The following is a 19,786-nucleotide window of genomic DNA, read 5'->3' on the forward strand; positions in this document are numbered from 1 at the left end:
GTTTCTCTTTTAGATTTAACTTATGTAACCTTTCTTAGAAATGGCATCTTAAAATCTAGCAAACAAAAATAATGTAGAAGGAAATCATTATATCCTTTGATTTACGTTATAGGATCCTTTAAGAAATACTTCCATAGTAGTTAATGTCGATTTTTAATATTTTGGCACTGTTTGGGATGAACCAGATGGTCTCATAATTGCTGGGTAAAGAAAGAGTTGATCATATACAATACAGTGTCACAAGAAAGTGAATTATAATCTTAAGGTTTATTTCTTATCTTAAATCACCCTCCCATGTCAATTCCTGAAGAAATCCCTGGGAGCAAATTTCCAGAAATCATTTACCTTCTAAATTTCAAAGTGGGCAGTTATCAATAGTTTTAATCATATGTAGGTTAAAATGTATTTTGCATATTTTAATACCCATGTTAAAATATATAATCACTCACTTGACATTATGAACAAATTTCCAATACTATTCCCAGGGTATAGAATACTTATTATATGACCTCATCATTTAGATCTAGTGAGGAAATACTCATGGAGCACTTCTGATTTACTCAGAGCTGTTCTAATCTACTGAATCCTTCCAATTACTGTGAAGAGAAACTTCATTTTTCTCTCTTGGATAAAGGTGCTGAGACTCAGAAAACAAATGTAATTGCTAGATTTCTTCAAATGTTCAAAACATTGTTTGTTCTATTATAATGCATTGACTTTTATTAAATATTTAAGGTAATTTACAATAAAGAATATTTAAATTTTTTGTGCCAGTACTGGGACTTGAACTCACTGCCTGGCCACTGTCCCTGTACTTTTTGCTCAAGGATATTGGTTTACCACTTGAACCACTCCCCCACTTCTTTTAATTTTTCTGGTGGAGATGAGAGTCTCAGATACTTTCCTGCTCTGGCTGGCTTTGTACTGTGATCCTCAGATTTCAGCCTCCTGAGTAGCTAGGATTACAGGTATGAACTACTGGCATTTGGCTTAAAAAGAGTATTTTTTTAAACACTTGGTCCAAAGTCCAAAAGGAAAGAACAAGAGAAGTGCGGCACGGGACTGAAGCCTGTAATCTCAAATGGGAAGATAAAGTAGGAGGATGTGAGATCTAAGGCCAGCCTGGGCTAAACTGGTAGCGCCTTTTCAAAGGAAACCCAAACAAGACCAAAACAAAACAGTACTCAGTGCTTCACTCTTGCTGGGCACACTATAACTTAATTCATACTCCAGCTCTTTTTGGCTATACTTATAGTCATGTTTCAGATAAGATCTCACACTTTACTGGGGGTCAGGCACAGATTATCCTCATAAGTCATCCTTTTTTCATGTTAGGATTACTGTAATGCCTTAATATACCCTGTACAACAGGACAACATTCTAAACTATTTAAAATAACAATGCAATTATGAAAGTCTTGAATTTGGCCTGATTTTTTTTTTTCTTTTTGCATATGTGGTGCTGAGGAATCAAACCCAGGGCCTCATGCATGCAAGGCAAACGCTCTACCACTGAGCCATCTTCCCAGCCCTGGCCTGATTTTTTAAAATACTTTTTTCAGTTTTCTTTGTGAAACTAAGGTGTCTATAATAGAGGATCTCATTCTATTTGTGACTTTCAAAAAATAGGTAATATAATGCTGACTATTATTAGCTAGTCTTTTAGAAACAAAGCAGATTACAAAGCAGGCTATTCCCTCTTTTCTAAATTGTGTTTTATTGTTATATAGTGCCAGATAACTGTCTAATTCTTGGGGGTCCGATCGTGGGGCCTAAACTCTGGGCCTGGGTGCTGTCCCTCAGCAGTTCAGCTCAAGGCTAGCACTTACCACTTGAGCCACCGCGCCACTTCCGGCTTTTTTTTCTGCTTATGTGGTGCTGAGGAATTGAACCCAGGGTCTCATGCATGCAAGGCAAGCATTCTACTACTGAGCCACCTTCCCAGCCCATAACTGTCTAATTCTTATTACCTCAACTCAAGAGAAAAACAAAATTAAGTTAGCTGGAAAATGCATTGAAAAGAGCAACTAAAATAAATAACTGCAAGGGATAGAAAGAACTGTATTTTGAGGGCTGGGAAGGTGGCTCAGTGGTAGAGTGCTTGCCTTGCATGCCTGAGGTCCTGGGTTCGATTCCTCAGCACCACATAAGCAAAAAGAAAAAAGCTGGAAGTGGCGCTGTGGCCCAAGTGGTAGAGCGCTAGCCTTGAGCTGAAGAGCTGAGGGACAGTGCCCAGGCCCAGAGTTCAGGCCCCACGACTGGACCCCAAAAAAAAAAAAAAAAAAAGAAAGAACTGTATTTTGAGACCAAACTAAAAATGTAAGTGTGTAAAGGATAAATACATACTTCCTTTAATTAAACCTGAAGAGTTTGATTCAGAGTTTGGTGTTTAAAACTACAAATGATTTTAAATTTTACATGTCTATTTATTTGTACAATACATCTTGATCAATGTCTCCCCTTTACATCCCATTATAAAGATTGAAAAGGAATTATCTCATTATACTTCACTGAGATGAACAGTTCTGTTATTAGTGAAATCCAACATCTTGTTATAATTCCATTGACCTTTAAATCTAGCCTGAGGGAATTTAGGCCTGCCTTCAAGCAACTACATTTGGATTACTACTGAAAACCAAGTTTTGGGTTAATTATACATCTAAGGATAAAGACACTATTATTTCTATGTTACAATAATTGTTGTTAGGGTTAGATGTTTTCTGGGTTAGTCAAAAACATTAACTTCGAGATAAATCTTAATCACTGTTAAACCAAAAGACATCAGTTTAGAATTACAACGTTTGTTCAGTGTTTTTGTTTATGGAGAGTTATTTTAGAATGTAGGAAAAGATAAATGTGGAGTGACATTTATTACTTATTTATTTTAACATAAACATGAATGGATTTCCTGTGGTTAATGTTTCATTCCCATTTGAACTCTGGGTCTTGTGTGTGCTACACCTCTAACTCTGATAGCTTTGTTTTGAAGACTAGAAATGTAGCTCTATGTTCTGATACAAAGATATGTAATAAGATATGTAAAGTGTTATTAAATTCGCCTTTGAGATTGGTAGCTAAAAATACAAAGAGATGAAAATGTAAAGTAGTTGTTTATTTTGGTAGACACCTTCAGCATTTCTGGCTTCCTCCTCCTGGGAGCACTGGAGTTCACTTCTCTAATGTCTTGAAGAAATACACTTGTGTGATTTTACTTGGCCAGTGAAGTGTATGTGTCACTTTGAGGCATAATCATGTAGCAGCCAGTACAAGAGACTCTTCTGTTACCTTCTCCTCTTACAACAATTATAAAAGCACAAGTTGTTACTGAGATGACATGAAGTCAAAGAAATCTTGGGTGCTGAACCCATATGTGGAAAAAAAGTTGTTGTAAGAAGTCTCCTAAAGCCATAAAGAACTTTGAAGAATCCACAAATAAAATTGTATTTATTTCCAAAATAAAAATAGTGAATTCACAACACTATATTCATTGGTGCTCCAGTGTTATTAAGCTAACATGAGTTACACATCTTTTTTTTTTTTTTTTTGCCAGTCATGGTGCCTGAACTCTGGGTCTGGGAACTGCCCCTCAGCTCTTCAGCTCTAGGCTAGTGCTCTACCACTTGAGCCACAGCACTACTTCCAGCTTTTTTTTTTTTTTTGCTTATGTGGTGCTGAGGAATCGAACCCAGGGCCTCATGCATGCAAGGCAAGCACTCTACCACTGAGCCACCTTCCCAGCCCCCTATTAAGCTAACATGAAAAGAACACATTTTATGAGTAGAATATTGCAAGAGGTAATACAACTGATCAAAAGCATTATTACTGACATTTCAATTAATGCAAGTGATTATTAAGCAGATTAGGTAATTTGGAATTCATGGAGAAACCAGTTGTGATTTCTTTTTCTTGTTTATAAAAGGTGATACAGAATATTGATAAGCTGACCTTTAAAATGTCATTGGTAGCTGGGCACATGTGGCTCATGCCTGTAATCCTAGCTACTCAGGAGGCTGAAATCTGAGGATCTCGGTTCAAAGCCAGCCTGGGCAGAAAAGTGCGTGAGACTCTTATCTCCAATTAACCACCAGAAAACTGGAAGTGGCAAAGTGGCTCAAGTGGTAGAGCTCTAACCTTGAGCTGAAGAGCTGAGGGACAGAGTTCAGCCCCAGAGTTCAAGCCCCATGACCGACAAAAAAAATGTCATTGGTATCCCCTATTTTTCTTGCTTAGTGAAATCCATTTCCCCTTCTTTTTTTCCTTCTCTGTTTTTGTATTTGTCTGGATAAATATCAGATTGAAGTTTCTCTAAGAATGAATGCTTGGACTTGTAAATGCTGTAGAATTTGTAACTTGCTTTAATAGATACAATGATCCACTTTTAGCAGTGCATCCTGCATTAGTTTAATTTTCATGCTGCAACAAATCTCTACACACTTGATGACTTAAGGAAGCAGAAACATTTGCTTTCATAGTCATAGAGGCTAGAAGTTTAAAATTAAGGGCTGGTGGGACCACATTCTTCCTGCAGACATAAGGGGAAAATTCTTCCTTGCACCTTCATCTTTTTGGGTAATGCTTGACATTCCTTGACTTGTGACAACATAACTCAGTTTCTTGTGTCTGCAATCACTTTTTTTTTTATTTTTGGTCCAGTAGTGGGTCCTGAACTCTGGGCCTGGGCGCTGTCTCTCAGCTCTTCAGCTCAAGGCTAGCACTCTACCACTTGAGCCACAGTGCCACTTCTGGCTTTTTTCTTTTTGCTTATGTGGTGCTGAGGAATCGAACCCAGGGCCTCAGGCATGCAAGACAATCGCTCTACCACTGAGCCACCTTCCCAGCCTTGCAATCATATTTTTGTGTCACTGTGTACCTTCACTTTTTCTGCTATTTGTAAAATAAAGGTCTATTGCCATTGGATTCATGATGAGCCAAATCTGGGATGATCTCATGCCAATATCTTTGCCTTAATTATCTCCAAAGGCCATTCATATTCTGAGAGGTTCTGTATGCAAATATATTTCAGCAGTACTTTTCAACCTACAGTAGATATCAAGATATTAAGTGAAGTTTGTGATATATGTTGAGTGACTTCTCAGTTTCCTTTGTTCACTGGAGGAGTAGTTGGGTATTTAGCAATGGTATCCCTAGCTCTGTGGGTGAGGAAGAGAGATAATATACATCTTAAAAAAAAAATCTCAATGCGCCAGGTGTTGTGGCTCACGCCTGTAATCCTAGCTACTCTGGAGGCTGAGGTCTGAGGATCACGGTTCAAAGCCAGCTTGGGGAGGAACATTTGTGAGACTCTTATCTCCAATAAACCACCAGAAAAAATATAAGTGGTGCTGTAGCTCAATTGGTAGAGCACTCATCTTCAGCTGAAGAGCTGAGGGACAGGACCCAGGCCCAGAGTTCAAGCCCCATGACCGACAAAAAAAAAAAAAAGCCTCAATGCCTCTTTAATGCCATTTTCCAAATCCAACATAATTGTGCCATACATATGCAAAAAATTATCTCAAGCAAGGCATGTTACATGGAGCTAATAGTTGGGATCAGGTACAATATTGTAATGTGTCACGAGATCAATATGTTGATCACTGCTTATGTAAAAATGCTTGATATTGTAAATAAGCAATAGCATTGCAACCATATAATGCTAAAATGGCTAATCTGAAAACATCAGCAGACAATTTAAGCACCAGGAAAGTTTGGGAAATGTCATGGTTTCCACAAGAACTAAACTTTTCAGTCTATATAATTTAGATACGCCTGTTTTTTTTTTTATTTTTATTTCCAGGCTTTAGGAATTAATAAGTGATTCATGTATGAGCAATAGGGGAATCATCATAAGTACTGACTAAAGGAAAGACATACCATTTAAACTGGATCATAGGATTTTTTTTCTTTTAGGAATAGAACATTTTATCTTGACAGTCACTAAACTGAAAAATGCAGCCTAAAAGCTACTTTGACCATTTTACTATTGTATGAGAAAAGTCAATTTGAGACAGTGAATAGAAGGAAAGAAATGATAAAGCTAGAGTTATTTTCCTAATGATATTATAAAGGTATGTAGACCTATTTTTGTTTAAAACCAGTAAACGATTGCTCATTTCCATGTATAAAGCAAGAAATGATGTTCTGCTTTTTAAAAGTAAGATTACTTTAGATTAGATTCATTGTGGAAGTGACATTAATATAAGTATGTTCTTTCATAGATGGAGTGGATAAGTATTTAAGATATTGGACTCTAGGGAAAAATTATTATTGGGTTCTAGGCCTAGGAAAAGCTAGATTTTCTTTGCTTTTCAGAGTGAACTCTGTAAAATTTGCAATTTTGCTTTCTTCTTTGCCCTACAAAGCTAAATCCAAAAATTAGCTTCCTAGTATTATACATGGCATAACTGAAAATGACCCATTATTATGCATCTTGCTTGCTGAACCATTTATCAATTAGTTTTTACTTTATTCTCATATTAATATTATTTTTATTATTCTTCTATTTTCATATTTTACTCAAAAGAATCCAGCTAATATAGTTTCAAATAATTAGTATTGAAAAGGAGATCACTTGTATTACTCTTGCATTAAATTCAAATGCAATATAGAGAACATTCCTAAATTGGTAGTATTGTACAAGTAAGAAATTAATACATCACTAATTTCCAAGCATTTGCAAGTAAAGCGAAAATCAAAATTAAATCACGAAACAACTGTAACAGATATAAGTAGATATAGTTTCCACAATTTTTTTTTTGGTCCAGTTGTGGGGCTTGTACTCTGGGCGTGGGCGCTGTCCCTCAGCTCTTCAGCTCAAGGCTAGTGCTCTACCACTTGAGCCACTTCCGACTTTTTTCTTTTTGCTTATGTGGTGCTGAGGAATCCAACCCAGGGCCTCAGGCATGCAAGGCAAGCACTCTACCACTGAGCCATCTTCCCAGCCCCAGTAGATATATTTTCAATGGACTAAATTATTCTTCTGAGAAACAAGGGACAAAGGTATTCATAATAGTCAATATTACTTTTATGATAAAAGAAGTGGGAAATATAACATGAAGTTTGGGTGTCATGAACAGGGGGGAGGGAGCAGTATGATGGAAGGGGTGACCTTCAAGAAGCACTGGACACATAAATGGAAATGTTAAATTATAACCCCCTTTACAGCCTTTGAATATTGAAAAATAAATATAACATATATTTGCTTTGAAGAAACAGTAAAAAAAAAAAAAAAAGATAACATAAGCCTGGTGGATCATGTCTGTAATCCTAGCTACTCAAGAGGCTGAGATTTGAGGATTGCAGTTAGAAGCCAACCTAAATAGGAAAGTCCATGAAACTCATTCGGAATTAACCACTGAAAGAGCTGGAAGTGGGGTTGTGGATCAACTGGTAGCTAGCTACCTTTGAGTAAAAAGGTCAGGGGTAGTCCCAAGGCCTTGAGTTCAAGGCCGAGGACTGGCTCACACACAAAAATAACATAATTAAAAGAATTAAAAGGTTTCCAATAGATATTTACATACTATTTACAGTAGTAAAGGGTGGAAGTAGCCCAACAAAATGGAGAATGTATGCACAATGAACATTATTCAGCATGGAAAAGGAAAGAAATACTACCACATGTTACAGAATTGTTGAACCTTTGGGGCATTGTGTGAAGTTGGATGTCAATCACAAGAAATATTTTATGATTTAACTAATAAGAAATATCGAAGGTAGTGAAATTTACAGAAGCAGAAAGTACAGTGGTGCTTGGTACATACAAGACCCCACTACAAGGGGTTCTGATGTCAAGTGGATATAGAAGTTCAATTTTGCAAGAGAAATTCATAACAACGTGATTATTAAGGCTACTAAACTGTTAAATGCCTAAGATGGTTATACAAAACTACATCTTAACCACATGATGTCGCTGTCTACCAGAGAGTGTTCTCTAGAAAAAAAAAGGAAGTTACCGAGAGCCCCTTTGTTAGTCCAGATAGAGGAACAATAACAGAAGCAGCAGGACTTGAGAAAGGATTGGAATATTTAAATTTTTGCAAATCGAGCTCCTTTAATGTGATCTACTCACTGAGGATTAGTAATGACATCTGTGAGACCCGGCCTACCCGTCAGGGAATGTCTGCTGCTCTCCTTACTGCTCCTCTGGAAGACAGGGAGCGGCCAGCTCCACTACTCGGTCCCCGAGGAGGCCAAACACGGCACCTTCGTGGGTCGCATCGCGCAGGACCTGGGGCTGGAGCTGACGGAGCTGGTGCCGCGCCTGTTCCGGGTGGCGTCCAAGGGCGGCGGGGACCTTCTGGAGGTAAATCTGCAGAATGGCATTTTGTTTGTGAATGGTCGGATCGACCGGGAGGAGCTGTGCGGGCGCAGCGCGGAGTGCAGCCTGCACCTGGAGGTGATCGTGGACAGGCCGCTGCAGGTGTTCCACGTGGAGGTGGAGGTGAAGGACATTAACGACAACCCGCCGGCATTTCCAACGACTGTAAAGACTCTTCGGTTTCCGGAATCAAAGTTGCTTGACTCCAGGTTTCCTTTAGAGGGAGCATCTGATGCAGACATTGGAGTAAACGCTCTTCTTTCCTACAGACTCAGCCCCAGTGAGTTTTTCTTTCTAGATATACAGACTAATGATGAACTAAGCCAATCTTTGTTTCTTGTGCTGGGGAAATCCCTGGACCGAGAGGAAAGTGCTGAGGTTAATTTATTACTGGTGGCTACGGATGGGGGCAAACCTGAGCTCACGGGCACCGTTCAAATAATTATTAAAGTATTAGATGTGAATGATAACGAGCCTACTTTTTCCCAATCCCTTTACAAAGTACAATTGCTAGAGAACATTGCAAATGGCACCTTAGTAATTAAACTAAATGCTTCTGATGAAGATGAAGGATCAAACAGGGAGGTTGTATATTCATTCAGTAGTGATGTGTCCTCTTCTATACTGACAAAGTTCAAAATAGACCCCACCTCAGGAGAAATCAGAACTAAGGGGAAATTAGATTATGAAGAAATGAAATCCTATGATATTCAAGTTATTGCTTCTGACAAAGGAACTCCGTCAATGTCAGGACACTGTAAAATTTCAGTAAAACTTGTGGATATCAATGATAACACACCAGAAGTCTCAATAACGTCTCTCTCGCTTCCCATCCAAGAAAACGCTCCGCTGGGCACCGTCATCGCGCTCATCACGGTGTCCGACCGCGACTCAGGGACCAATGGGCAGGTGACTTGCATGTTGACGGCACACGTCCCGTTCAGGCTGGTGACTACTTTTAAGAATTATTATTCTTTAGTGCTGGATAGCGCTCTGGACCGAGAGACCACATCTGAGTATAAGGTGGTGGTGACCGCGCGTGACGGGGGCTCGCCTCCGCTGTGGGCCACCGCCAGCGTGTCGGTGGAGGTGGCCGACGTGAACGACAACGCGCCGGTGTTCGCACAGGCCGAGTACACGGTGTTCGTGAAGGAGAACAACGCGCCCGGCTCGCACATCTTCACGGTGTGGGCGCGCGACGCGGACGCGCAGGAGAACGCGCGCGTGTCGTACTCGCTGGTGGAGCGGCGGGTGGGCGAGCGCGCGCTGTCGAGCTACGTGTCGGTGCACGCGGAGAGCGGCAAGGTGTACGCGCTGCAGCCGCTGGACCACGAGGAGCTGGAGCTGCTGCAGTTCCAGGTGAGCGCGCGCGACGCTGGCGTGCCCGCCCTGGGCAGCAACGTGACTCTGCAGGTGTTCGTGCTGGACGAGAACGACAATGCGCCTGCGCTGCTGGGGCCTCCCGGCGGCGGCGGCGGCGGCGGCGGCGGCGCGCGCAGCGAAGTGCTGTGGCGCTCGGTGGGCGCTGGCCACGTGGTGACCAAGGTGCGCGCGGTGGACGCGGACTCTGGCTACAACGCGTGGCTGTCGTACGAGCTGCAGCCGGCGGCGGCCGGTGCGCGCAGCCCGTTCCGCGTGGGGCTGTACACGGGCGAGATCAGCACCACGCGCGCGCTGGACGAGGCGGACGCCGCGAGGCAGCGCCTGTTGGTGCTGGTGAAGGACCATGGCGAGCCGGCGCTGACGGCCACCGCCACGGTGCTGGTGTCTCTGGTGGACAGCGGCCAATCGCCCAAGCTGTCTTTGCGTGCATCGGAGGGCGCCGTGGCTTCGGAGGCGACGCTGGTGGACGTGAACGTGTACCTGATCATCGCCATCTGCGCGGTGTGCAGCCTGCTGGTGCTGACGCTGGTGCTGTACGTGGCGCTGCGGTGCTCTGGGGCGGCTGTGGGGCGGAGCGAGGGCGCGTGCGCGCCTGGGAAGCCTGTGCTGGTGTGCTCCAGCGCGGTGGGGAGCTGGTCCTACTCTCAGCAGAGGAGGCAGAGGGTGTGCTCTGGGGAGGGCCCGCCCAAGACCGACCTCATGGCCTTCAGCCCCAGCCTTCCTCAAGGTCCAGACTCCGCAGAAGAAAAACCACAGCCCTCAGACTCAGAATACATAGGAAAGGTAGGTATTTTCATCTTTCTTAACATTTCTAGAATCTTTCAATATCGTTGTTTATTATATCTTGTTTAAATTTGAAATTGCGCCTTTTAAATCATTTTGCTGCTATCCAACATTGTGTATGTGTGAATCGGAGATTCACAGATTAACAGATGAAAATCTAATTGATCCATTAGAATATTTTTCTTGCACCATCCTTTATATACATATTCATAATTAAATCCCCATGAGTAATAGGAACTTGTAACATTCAAAATGTATCAATAAGTTTGATATTTTAATATTTGCTTTAAGGTTTTTTTCTTTTCTTTTCTTTTTTGGGTCCGGTTGTGGGGCCTGAACTCTGGGCCTGGGTGCTGTCCCTCAGCTCTTCAGCTCGAGGCTACCGCTCTACCACTTGAGCCACAGTGCCACTTCCGGCTTTTTTCTTTTTGCTTATGTGGTGCTGAGGAATCGAACCCAGGACCTCAGGCATGCAAGGCAAGCGCTCTGCCACTGAGCCACCTTCCCAGCCCCAAGGTTTTTTCTTAAAAATTTAAATTTTTGTTAAAAATTTAAAAACCAGAAATGGGAAAATGAAAATAATTTGGCTATTAAATAACAGATATCCAACTGACACAAGCATTTCATCAGAATTTTATTAGAAATTAAATATATTCTTCTCTTTGGACATTTGCTTCATTGTTCTTTGAATAAAGAATGCATGCATGGCTAGGCACTGGTGGGTCTGCCTATAATTCAAGCCACTCAAGAGGCTGAGATATGAGGATGAAGATTTGAAGCCAGCCTGGCTAGTCACATCCTCTAGACTCTAATCTCCAATTTGCCAGCAAGAAACTGGAACTGAAGGCATGGTTCAGGTGGTAGAGCACAGCAGTGAGTAGGAAAAGGTTCATGAGAGTAGTAGACAGGTTTTAGGTCATGCCCCAGCACTATAGCCAGAGAAAGTATTTGTGTTCCTCTGTTTATACAACAGTTAATAAGTTGTTTTTTCTCCCTTGTATTTGAATATAGCCTTGCTGGAGGCTGGGTCCTCCAAAAGTGTCTGCCATGTTTCATCCAACACATGCCAACACTCAGGAATGTGGAGGATATTAGTTTTGTCTTTTTTAATTATACTAGCCTGTTATTTGGGATAAAGATTTCATAGTGCAAAATTTCTGAGTCATACAACAAAATGGTTCAATCAGAATAGATCCCTTCTTAATTTTGCCATTTTATAATCATGGTGGACTTGGCCAAACACGGAAGCCTTTTCTTCTTCTTTTTTTTTTTTTTTCCTTTTGCCAGACCTGGGGCTTGACCTCTGGGCCTGGGTGTTGTTGCTGAGCTTCTGAGAATCTAGTACTGTACCACTTGAGCAATAGATGAACTTCTGGCTTTTTGTGGTTAATTGGAGGTAAGAGTTTTCACAAACTTTTCTTCTTGGGCTAGCTTTGAACCAGGATCATCAGATCTCAGCCTCCTGAAGAGCTAGTATTACAGGTGTGAGCCACCACTGCCCAAATTTCCTTTTCTTTTTAAATGAAGAGTGCTCTTTTTTTTTTTTTTTTTTTTTTGTCGGTCATGGTACTTGAAGTCTGGGCCTGGACACTGTCTCTCAGCTCTTCAGCTCAAGGTGAGCACTCTACCACTTGAGCCACTGTGCCACTTCCAATTTTCTGGTGGTTAATTGGAGCTAAGAGTCTCACAAACTTTCCTTGCCTGGGCTGGCTTTGAACTGCAATCTTCAGATCTCAGCCTCCTGAGTAGCTGTATTACAGGCACAATCCACCGAGTGTTTGGTTAGTCATTCTTCCAGTATCGGTGTTATCAGCCTAATGCATTTTGTCCTCCTCTGTGCAATGACTCACTACTTTCTCTGGCACCTCGCATTATTTCTGGGATTATATTTTCTTCTACTATGAGCTCACTGTTATACCTGGCAACATTCTTATTGCAAGTTAAATTTTATAAAAGGCAAATCCTAGTATTGGATGACTATATTTTCATTGGAAGCTCTTATATGGGGTAATTAAAATACTGAACTTGACTAGTAAATGTTATACCTGGAAATGGTGTGTGTGTGTGTGTGTGTGTGTGTGTGTGTGTATGTGTGTGTGTTTGTGTGTGTGTGTGTGTGTTCATCATGGGGTTTAAACTCTGGGCGTGGGTGCTGTCCCAGAGCTTTGTGTTTGCTCAAGTCTAGTGCTCTACCACTTTGAGCCAAAGCTCTACTTCCAGTTTCCTGGTAGTTAATTGGAGTCTCACAGATTTCCTGCCCTGGCTGGCTTTGAATTGCAATCCTTAGATATCCGCATCCTGAGTAGCTGGGATTACGGGCTTGAGCACACAGCCTGGAAATGTTCTTTCTTTAGTTTTGTCAACCACAGGAAGATGAGTTTGGGTGAAATAATTATATAAAAGTGTTCTCTACCACTTGGATCTTAATTATTTTCTGTTTATTCTCCAGATATGTACATTATGGTCTATATAAATAACTTCCATTGTGCAATTATAGCCTCAGCCATTTCACAATTAGGGCAAACTAACCATTTCCATCTGAGGTCTGCTTTTAAAGGAGTCAGGGAGTCTGGTCAGTAAATCTAAGTCAGTTTAAAGATAGTCTATTTTCTAAAACACAGTTTTATTATTAATTAATGATTTCGAGGCTGGAAATGTCTTTCTTCATTGCTTCCCTCCCTCCTTTTCTTCCTCCCTCCCTCCCTTTCTATATATAGGCTATTTATACAGGAAACTTATCTCCTCAGAGTTGATGTCTCAAAATGCAGAGTATATACACATATGTATATGCATATATTTCCTGAGAACTAGAAAAGTTTACCTGAGACTTTACAGAGAAAATAAATGACCGGAATGAGGGAAAACCTCCCCCCATTTCGTTTTTTAAAAAGAGAATCATCCTGGAATATCATGGCTACTCACAGCCTTCTTGAGACTGGCTTGCAGAATGTATAGTGAGATAAAATCTGTGCTACTGGAAGTCTGTTTTACCACTGTATTTCTGCTGTAAATAAATAATAAGCTTTTAAAATTATATTCAGATGATCCATGATTTCCATGAGTAACAACCTGTTGCCCAATAAATTTTTATTGGTTTCTTATTTACATTTTTTCTTGATCAATTTGCTTAAAGAGATGTCTAGGGGATAGAAACTGTTTACTTTACCTTATATACACATTGGCCTAATCTTCTTTAATACTATAATATTATTTTTTGATACTGGTGTTTGAACTTAGAGTTTGGAGCTTGTCAGGTAGGCATGTCAAACGTGAGCCATGCCACCAGACTCTTTAGTATTCTTTAATTCCTATTCATCAGTAACAGAGATTATTCTGTTGTAAGTTTCCATATGTCATTCTATTTTGTAATTGGTGTTACAAATATAATAAAATGTGTACAATTACAATAAATTGTCAAAAGAAACTCACAAATATTAAATTCTCTAAAATTTATAATTTGATTCTCACTTTCAAACTAGATTACCTTTCAAGATACATCAAAGTGGGCTGGGAATGTGGCTTAGTGGTACAATGCTTGCCTAGCATGCATGAAGCCCTGGGTTCAATTACTCACTACTACATAAACAGAAAAGTCAGAATGGCTCTGTAGCTCAAGTGGTAGAATACTAGCCTTGAGGGAAAGAAGCTCAGGGACAGTGCCCAGGCCCCAAGTTCAAGCCCCAGGACTGGCAAGAAATAAAAGATATATCAAAGTACCAACTGCCACATCTATGTCTGTAATTACTTCAAAGATCCATAGCTTTCAGAAATAATAAGTAGAATTGGGGCATACAGCTCAGTGATAGGATACTAGCTCTAGCATGGATGGACAAAAACTTAGGTCCAATCTCCAGCATACTAAAAACAAAAACCCAAACCCCCCTCAAAACATGTGTTTGCTTTTTTCATCTTTCTGACTTGGAGCAACTAGAAATTATATAACTGATAAAACGTCATTAAGGCAACCACTTATTTTATTTGAAAGAGTTAATTTAAGCATCTATTCACTGTAACCTTGATAGTTTATTCTATTTTAAATATTGATGATAAAGTATGAGTAAATTGTCACACTGGCTTCCATTTAATGAAATATGAAACACAAAAAAGACTTGTATGAAAACCCACTATTTTAATACTATAATCGCATGTTGGATTTCATTTAAGTGTTCTAGCAGAAAGAAAAACTTTGGAAATCCTATATTTCCCCCGATTCCTTATTTTTCCCTTTCCACATGAATGTTTTTGATCAACTTTCAAATGCTCAGAGGACTCATTCCACTCACTGAATTCAGAGGTCTTTCAAATAAGTCATTACCTAGTCTCTTGTAAGTTGTCTAGTGAGTCATATTCTGCAGTTACTTTTCTTCTTTCCATGGTAGGTTAAATAAATGCTTCTTTCAAGGAACACCTTTTCAGAGTACAGATCATAACAAGCAGATTTTACTTTTGTGTGAGCATTTTAGGATACAAAGATAAATTGAAATGCACAAATGGTATGGAAATTTTAAACACAAATTTATTTTTACTTGAAGCACTGTAAGTGCAACAAAATTCAGTTCCCTTGTTCTGCAACTGGAACCAAATTTACATAAGAACTTCATTCCAATGTCTGATTCTGGATTGGGATTTAGTTTAGCAGTGGAGTGATGCCTAGGTGTTTGAAGCCTTGGAACACACAAGAATGATTTAACATTTATCCTACAAATTAACAAATGTAAGTGAACCTATTTTGTTAGACTCTATTTGTTAGCTATGACAACTGCAATAATAATATAAAAGTAAATATATTTGGGTGTGACATACATATTTTCAAAACACTTCAACATTTTAATGCTATGGGGAATATAAAACACAAATCTCTGATTTTTCCATAAAACGTAGTATAGAGGGTCAAATAATTAAAATTGTGTCATCTGAATCAAATGAGATTTTACCAAGCATCACCAGTTAGTCATTTTTAAGTTACATAATCATCATGTACTGTTAGAAAGGAAATTATATTAATATGTTTCAGAGGTATGATGTAAAAATGTGATAGAATATTTCCATTAAGACATACAAAACAGCAATTTTCCCATAGTAAGCATTTTCAAAAAATTCTCACGGAATAAAAGGAACCAAAATAAATATTTTTCTGCATCTTATGAATTGGAATAGTTTAAATCATGAGGCGGTACACAATGATTGCAGTTTGATAAAATATAAATAATTATTAGAGGAAGGAAATCACAGGTGCAAATAAAAATTTGAGGAAAGTTCAGCGCGCACAAAAAAGAAGGTAATACGCTACTTACAAGAAAGAAGATAAATACACTACTTGCAAAAAAGAAGGTAAATACGCTACTTACCCATTTAGCCACATGATGTCGCTGTCCACCACAAGTTCTTTCTACACAAAAGAGATGCCAGCTTGACTGCATTGCTTATTCATCTGACGCTTTCTTTTCATCACCTCTGAAATATTATTTTAAGTGTAAGGAGTTTAAGGAAGGAGTAAGGATCTCTGGTTTCTTAAATTTTCAATCGATGTAAGCGATTAACTATTTGAAGACGCTTGCAATGGTGTTTTACTGGAGAGAAGGTCTTGGAGCTCAGCGCCTTTTGTTCTCCTTTCTGCTCCTTGCAATTTGGGAAGCAGGGAGCGGCCAGCTCCATTACTCGATCTTTGAAGAGGCCAAACACGGCACCTTCGTGGGCCGCATCGCGCAGGACCTGGGGCTGGAGCTGACGGAGCTGGTGCCGCGCCTGTTCCGGGTGGCGTCCAAGGGCGGCGGGGACCTTCTGGAGGTAAATCTGCAGAATGGCATTTTGTTTGTGAATGGTCGGATCGACCGGGAGGAGCTGTGCGGGCGCAGCGCGGAGTGCAGCCTGCACCTGGAGGTGATCGTGGACAGGCCGCTGCAGGTGTTCCACGTGGAGGTGGAGGTGAAGGATATTAATGACAATTCACCTGTTTTCCCAATGACAGTAAAGAATCTGTTTATTTCTGAATCTCGACAGCTTGGGTCGCGGTTTTCATTAGAGGGCGCATCAGATGCAGATATCGGAACAAATGCATTGTTGACTTATAACCTTGATTCCACTGAGTATTTTACTTTGGACGTTAAAAGAAATAATGAAGACATAAAATCCCTTGGTCTCGTGTTGAAAAAACTTTTAAATCGAGAGGATACTTCTGAGCATCATTTACTAATAACAGCAACAGATGGCGGGAAGCCAGAGCTTACAGGCACTACTCAAGTGAAGGTCACAGTCCTAGATGTAAACGACAATGCTCCAATATTTGAGAGGACGCTCTACAGAGTCAGATTATTTGAAAATGCACCAAATGGTACTGTAGCAGTGACTGTTAACGCCTCTGATTTGGATGAAGGAGTAAATAAGGACATTGTATATTCATTCCACGCAGACATATCCGCTGAGATTCTGTCGAAATTCCACTTAGATCCTGTCAATGGATGTATCAGAGTAAACGCTAACCTAGATTTTGAGGAAACCAAATTATATGAAATCCAGGTAGAGGCGACAGACAAAGGAAATCCCCCAATGACAGATCATTGCACAGTTCTAGTGGAAATTGTGGACATAAATGATAATGCACCCGAATTAGTAATCAAGTCACTAGCATTACCGGTATTAGAAAATTCTGAAGTTGGTACTACCATTGCCTTGATCAGCGTGTCGGACCGTGATTCAGGTACCAACGGACAGGTGACCTGCTCCCTGACGCCTGACACACCCTTCAAGCTGGTGTCCACCTTCAAAAACTATTATTCACTGGTACTGGATAGCACTCTGGACCGAGAGACCACCTCTGAGTATAAGGTGGTGGTGACCGCGCGAGACGGGGGCTCGCCTCCGCTGTGGGCCACCGCCAGCGTGTCGGTGGAGGTGGCCGACGTGAACGACAATGCGCCCGTGTTCGCACAGGCCGAGTACACGGTGTTCGTGAAGGAGAACAACGCGCCCGGCTCGCACATCTTCACGGTGTGGGCGCGCGACGCGGACGCGCAGGAGAACGCGCGCGTATCGTACTCGCTGGTGGAGCGGCGGGTGGGCGAGCGCGCGCTGTCGAGCTACGTGTCGGTGCACGCGGAGAGCGGCAAGGTGTACGCGCTGCAGCCGCTGGACCACGAGGAGCTGGAGCTGCTGCAGTTCCAGGTGAGCGCGCGCGACGCTGGCGTGCCCGCCCTGGGCAGCAACGTGACTCTGCAGGTGTTCGTGCTGGACGAGAACGACAATGCGCCTGCGCTGCTGGGGCCTCCCGGCGGCGGCGGCGGCGGCGGCGGCGCGCGCAGCGAAGTGCTGTGGCGCTCGGTGGGCGCTGGCCACGTGGTGACCAAGGTGCGCGCGGTGGACGCGGACTCTGGCTACAACGCGTGGCTGTCGTACGAGCTGCAGCCGGCGGCGGCCGGTGCGCGCAGCCCGTTCCGCGTGGGGCTGTACACGGGCGAGATCAGCACCACGCGCGCGCTGGACGAGGCAGACGCCGCGAGGCAGCGCCTGTTGGTGCTGGTGAAGGACCATGGCGAGCCGGCGCTGACGGCCACCGCCACGGTGCTGGTGTCTCTGGTGGACAGCGGCCAATCGCCCAAGCTGTCTTTGCGTGCATCGGAGGGCGCCGTGGCTTCGGAGGCGACGCTGGTGGACGTGAACGTGTACCTGATCATCGCCATCTGCGCGGTGTGCAGCCTGCTGGTGCTGACGCTGGTGCTGTACGTGGCGCTGCGGTGCTCTGGGGCGGCTGTGGGGCGGAGCGAGGGCGCGTGCGCGCCTGGGAAGCCTGTGCTGGTGTGCTCCAGCGCGGTGGGGAGTTTGACTTACTCCCAGCAGAGGAGGCAGAGGGTGTGCTCAGCAGTGGTTCCATCCAATACGGATCTCATGGCCTTCAGCCCCAGCCTTCCACCCTGTCCAGTTAACCCTGATAAAGCGGAGCAACTGGCTGGTGAACTAGATTTCTCCGTCAAAGTGAGTCATATTTCTTTTAAAAAAAATCCTTGTTTTTATGCTGTGGCGGTTGTGTTCCTTTGGAGATATTTTAAACGTTAACTTCTCTTTTTTATTTTCTCCATAACTAGCGTTTCTAGGCACTAATTTTTAAGTTAAGATGTCGAGATTTCTTTAATTTTCATGATTCAAGAGAAAGTTCTAAAATGTGCATTTGTATTTTTTGTTTTTGTTGATAAGTTGGTTAAGGAATACTTATTGCTACATGGGTATAAATAAAAACATTTTTTGCATAGATTGCATATAAATTTTTCTTTTGTTATCGTAAATGTATTTTGCAGAGGGGTTACAGTTACATAACTGGTAAAGAATAAATTTCTTGCTGGGAATGTGGTCTAGTTGTAGAGTGCTTTCCTAGCGTGCCTTAAGTCCTGGGTTCAATCCCGCAGTACCACATACACAGAAAAAACCGGAAGTGGCGCTGTGGCTGAAGTGGTAGAGTGCTAGCCTTGAGCTCAAAAGCTCTGAGACAGTGCACATACCCAAAGTTCAAGCCTTATGAATGACAACAAAAACAAAATGGGTACATTTCTTTTTGGGAGAATATCCCCTTTTTCCTTTTCCTCTCCCAGTTTGAATTGCATTTTTAAGAGAATTTTAAATTTAAATTTAATTTTTATTTCCCCTTTTATTGTTAATATAAAGGTGATGTACAGAGGGGTTACAGTTGTATGAGTCAAGTAAAAAGTACATTTCTTTTTGGACAATATCGCCCTTTCCCTGGCTCTCAGAATTTGGCTGGAACATGTAGTCATCTAATCCCTGGTCAAGGGCTTCAATATTTTTTGCCTCTTTCCATTGGGAAGTCATAGGTCATAGTAGGTGTTAGATTGTTTCTGAGTGAAATTTAAGACTTTTAACTCATTTAAAAAAATCATTGTTTTACATCATCAGTTTTAAATCAGTTTATTTCTCGTCTTTTATAAAGCCCTTTTTATTCTGTTATTCATATTTCAAGTCTTATTTCTCTTCTATTTAAGCATAATTTTATTAAGACTTCATTTTCAATCTGAGAACGTGGCTTAGTAGTAGAGTGCTTGCCTAGTATGCCTGAGGCCCTGGGTTTCAATTCTTCAGTACCACATAAACATAAAAAACCATAAGTGGCACTGTGGTTCAAGTGGTAGAGTGCTAGCCTTGAGCAAAAAGAAGCTCAGGGACAGTGCCTAGGCTCTAAGTTCAAGTCCCAGGACTGGTAAAAGAAGGAGAGACTTCATTGTCATATTTGGCAAATCATTAGTGTTGCTAGATTTCCCAATTGGGGAAATATATAATAATATATTCTGAATTGCATTTTAAA

The 19,786-nt window shown here is 41.7% G+C and overlaps 2 protein-coding genes across 2 annotated transcripts; both read left to right on the forward strand.

Annotated features, from left to right (window-relative positions):
• The first annotated feature begins 8,076 nt into the window (after window positions 1-8,076).
• Window positions 8,077-12,866, forward strand: LOC122118027 (protocadherin alpha-2-like). Its single transcript, XM_042691876.1, has 2 exons — window positions 8,077-10,479; window positions 12,849-12,866. The coding sequence occupies exons 1-2, from the start codon at window positions 8,077-8,079 to the stop codon at window positions 12,864-12,866; spliced, it is 2,421 nt and encodes an 806-aa protein (XP_042547810.1).
• Window positions 12,867-16,038: 3,172 nt separating this feature from the next.
• Window positions 16,039-18,528, forward strand: LOC122118028 (protocadherin alpha-3-like). Its single transcript, XM_042691877.1, has one exon. It carries the CDS (start codon window positions 16,039-16,041, stop codon window positions 18,526-18,528), a length of 2,490 nt encoding a protein of 829 aa, XP_042547811.1.
• The last annotated feature ends 1,258 nt before the right edge of the window (window positions 18,529-19,786 follow it).

The sequence above is a fragment of the Dipodomys spectabilis genome, unplaced genomic scaffold, assembly GCF_019054845.1.
Source record: "Dipodomys spectabilis isolate Male_0828 unplaced genomic scaffold, ASM1905484v1 ptg000147l, whole genome shotgun sequence".
In the NCBI taxonomy this organism is placed as follows: Eukaryota; Metazoa; Chordata; class Mammalia; order Rodentia; family Heteromyidae; genus Dipodomys; species Dipodomys spectabilis.

Coding starts and splice junctions, on each gene's coding strand:
- LOC122118027 (XM_042691876.1), top strand. CDS start 8,077: ATGACATCTGTGAGACCCGGCCTACCCGTCAGGGAATGTCTGCTGCTC.
- LOC122118028 (XM_042691877.1), top strand. CDS start 16,039: ATGGTGTTTTACTGGAGAGAAGGTCTTGGAGCTCAGCGCCTTTTGTTC.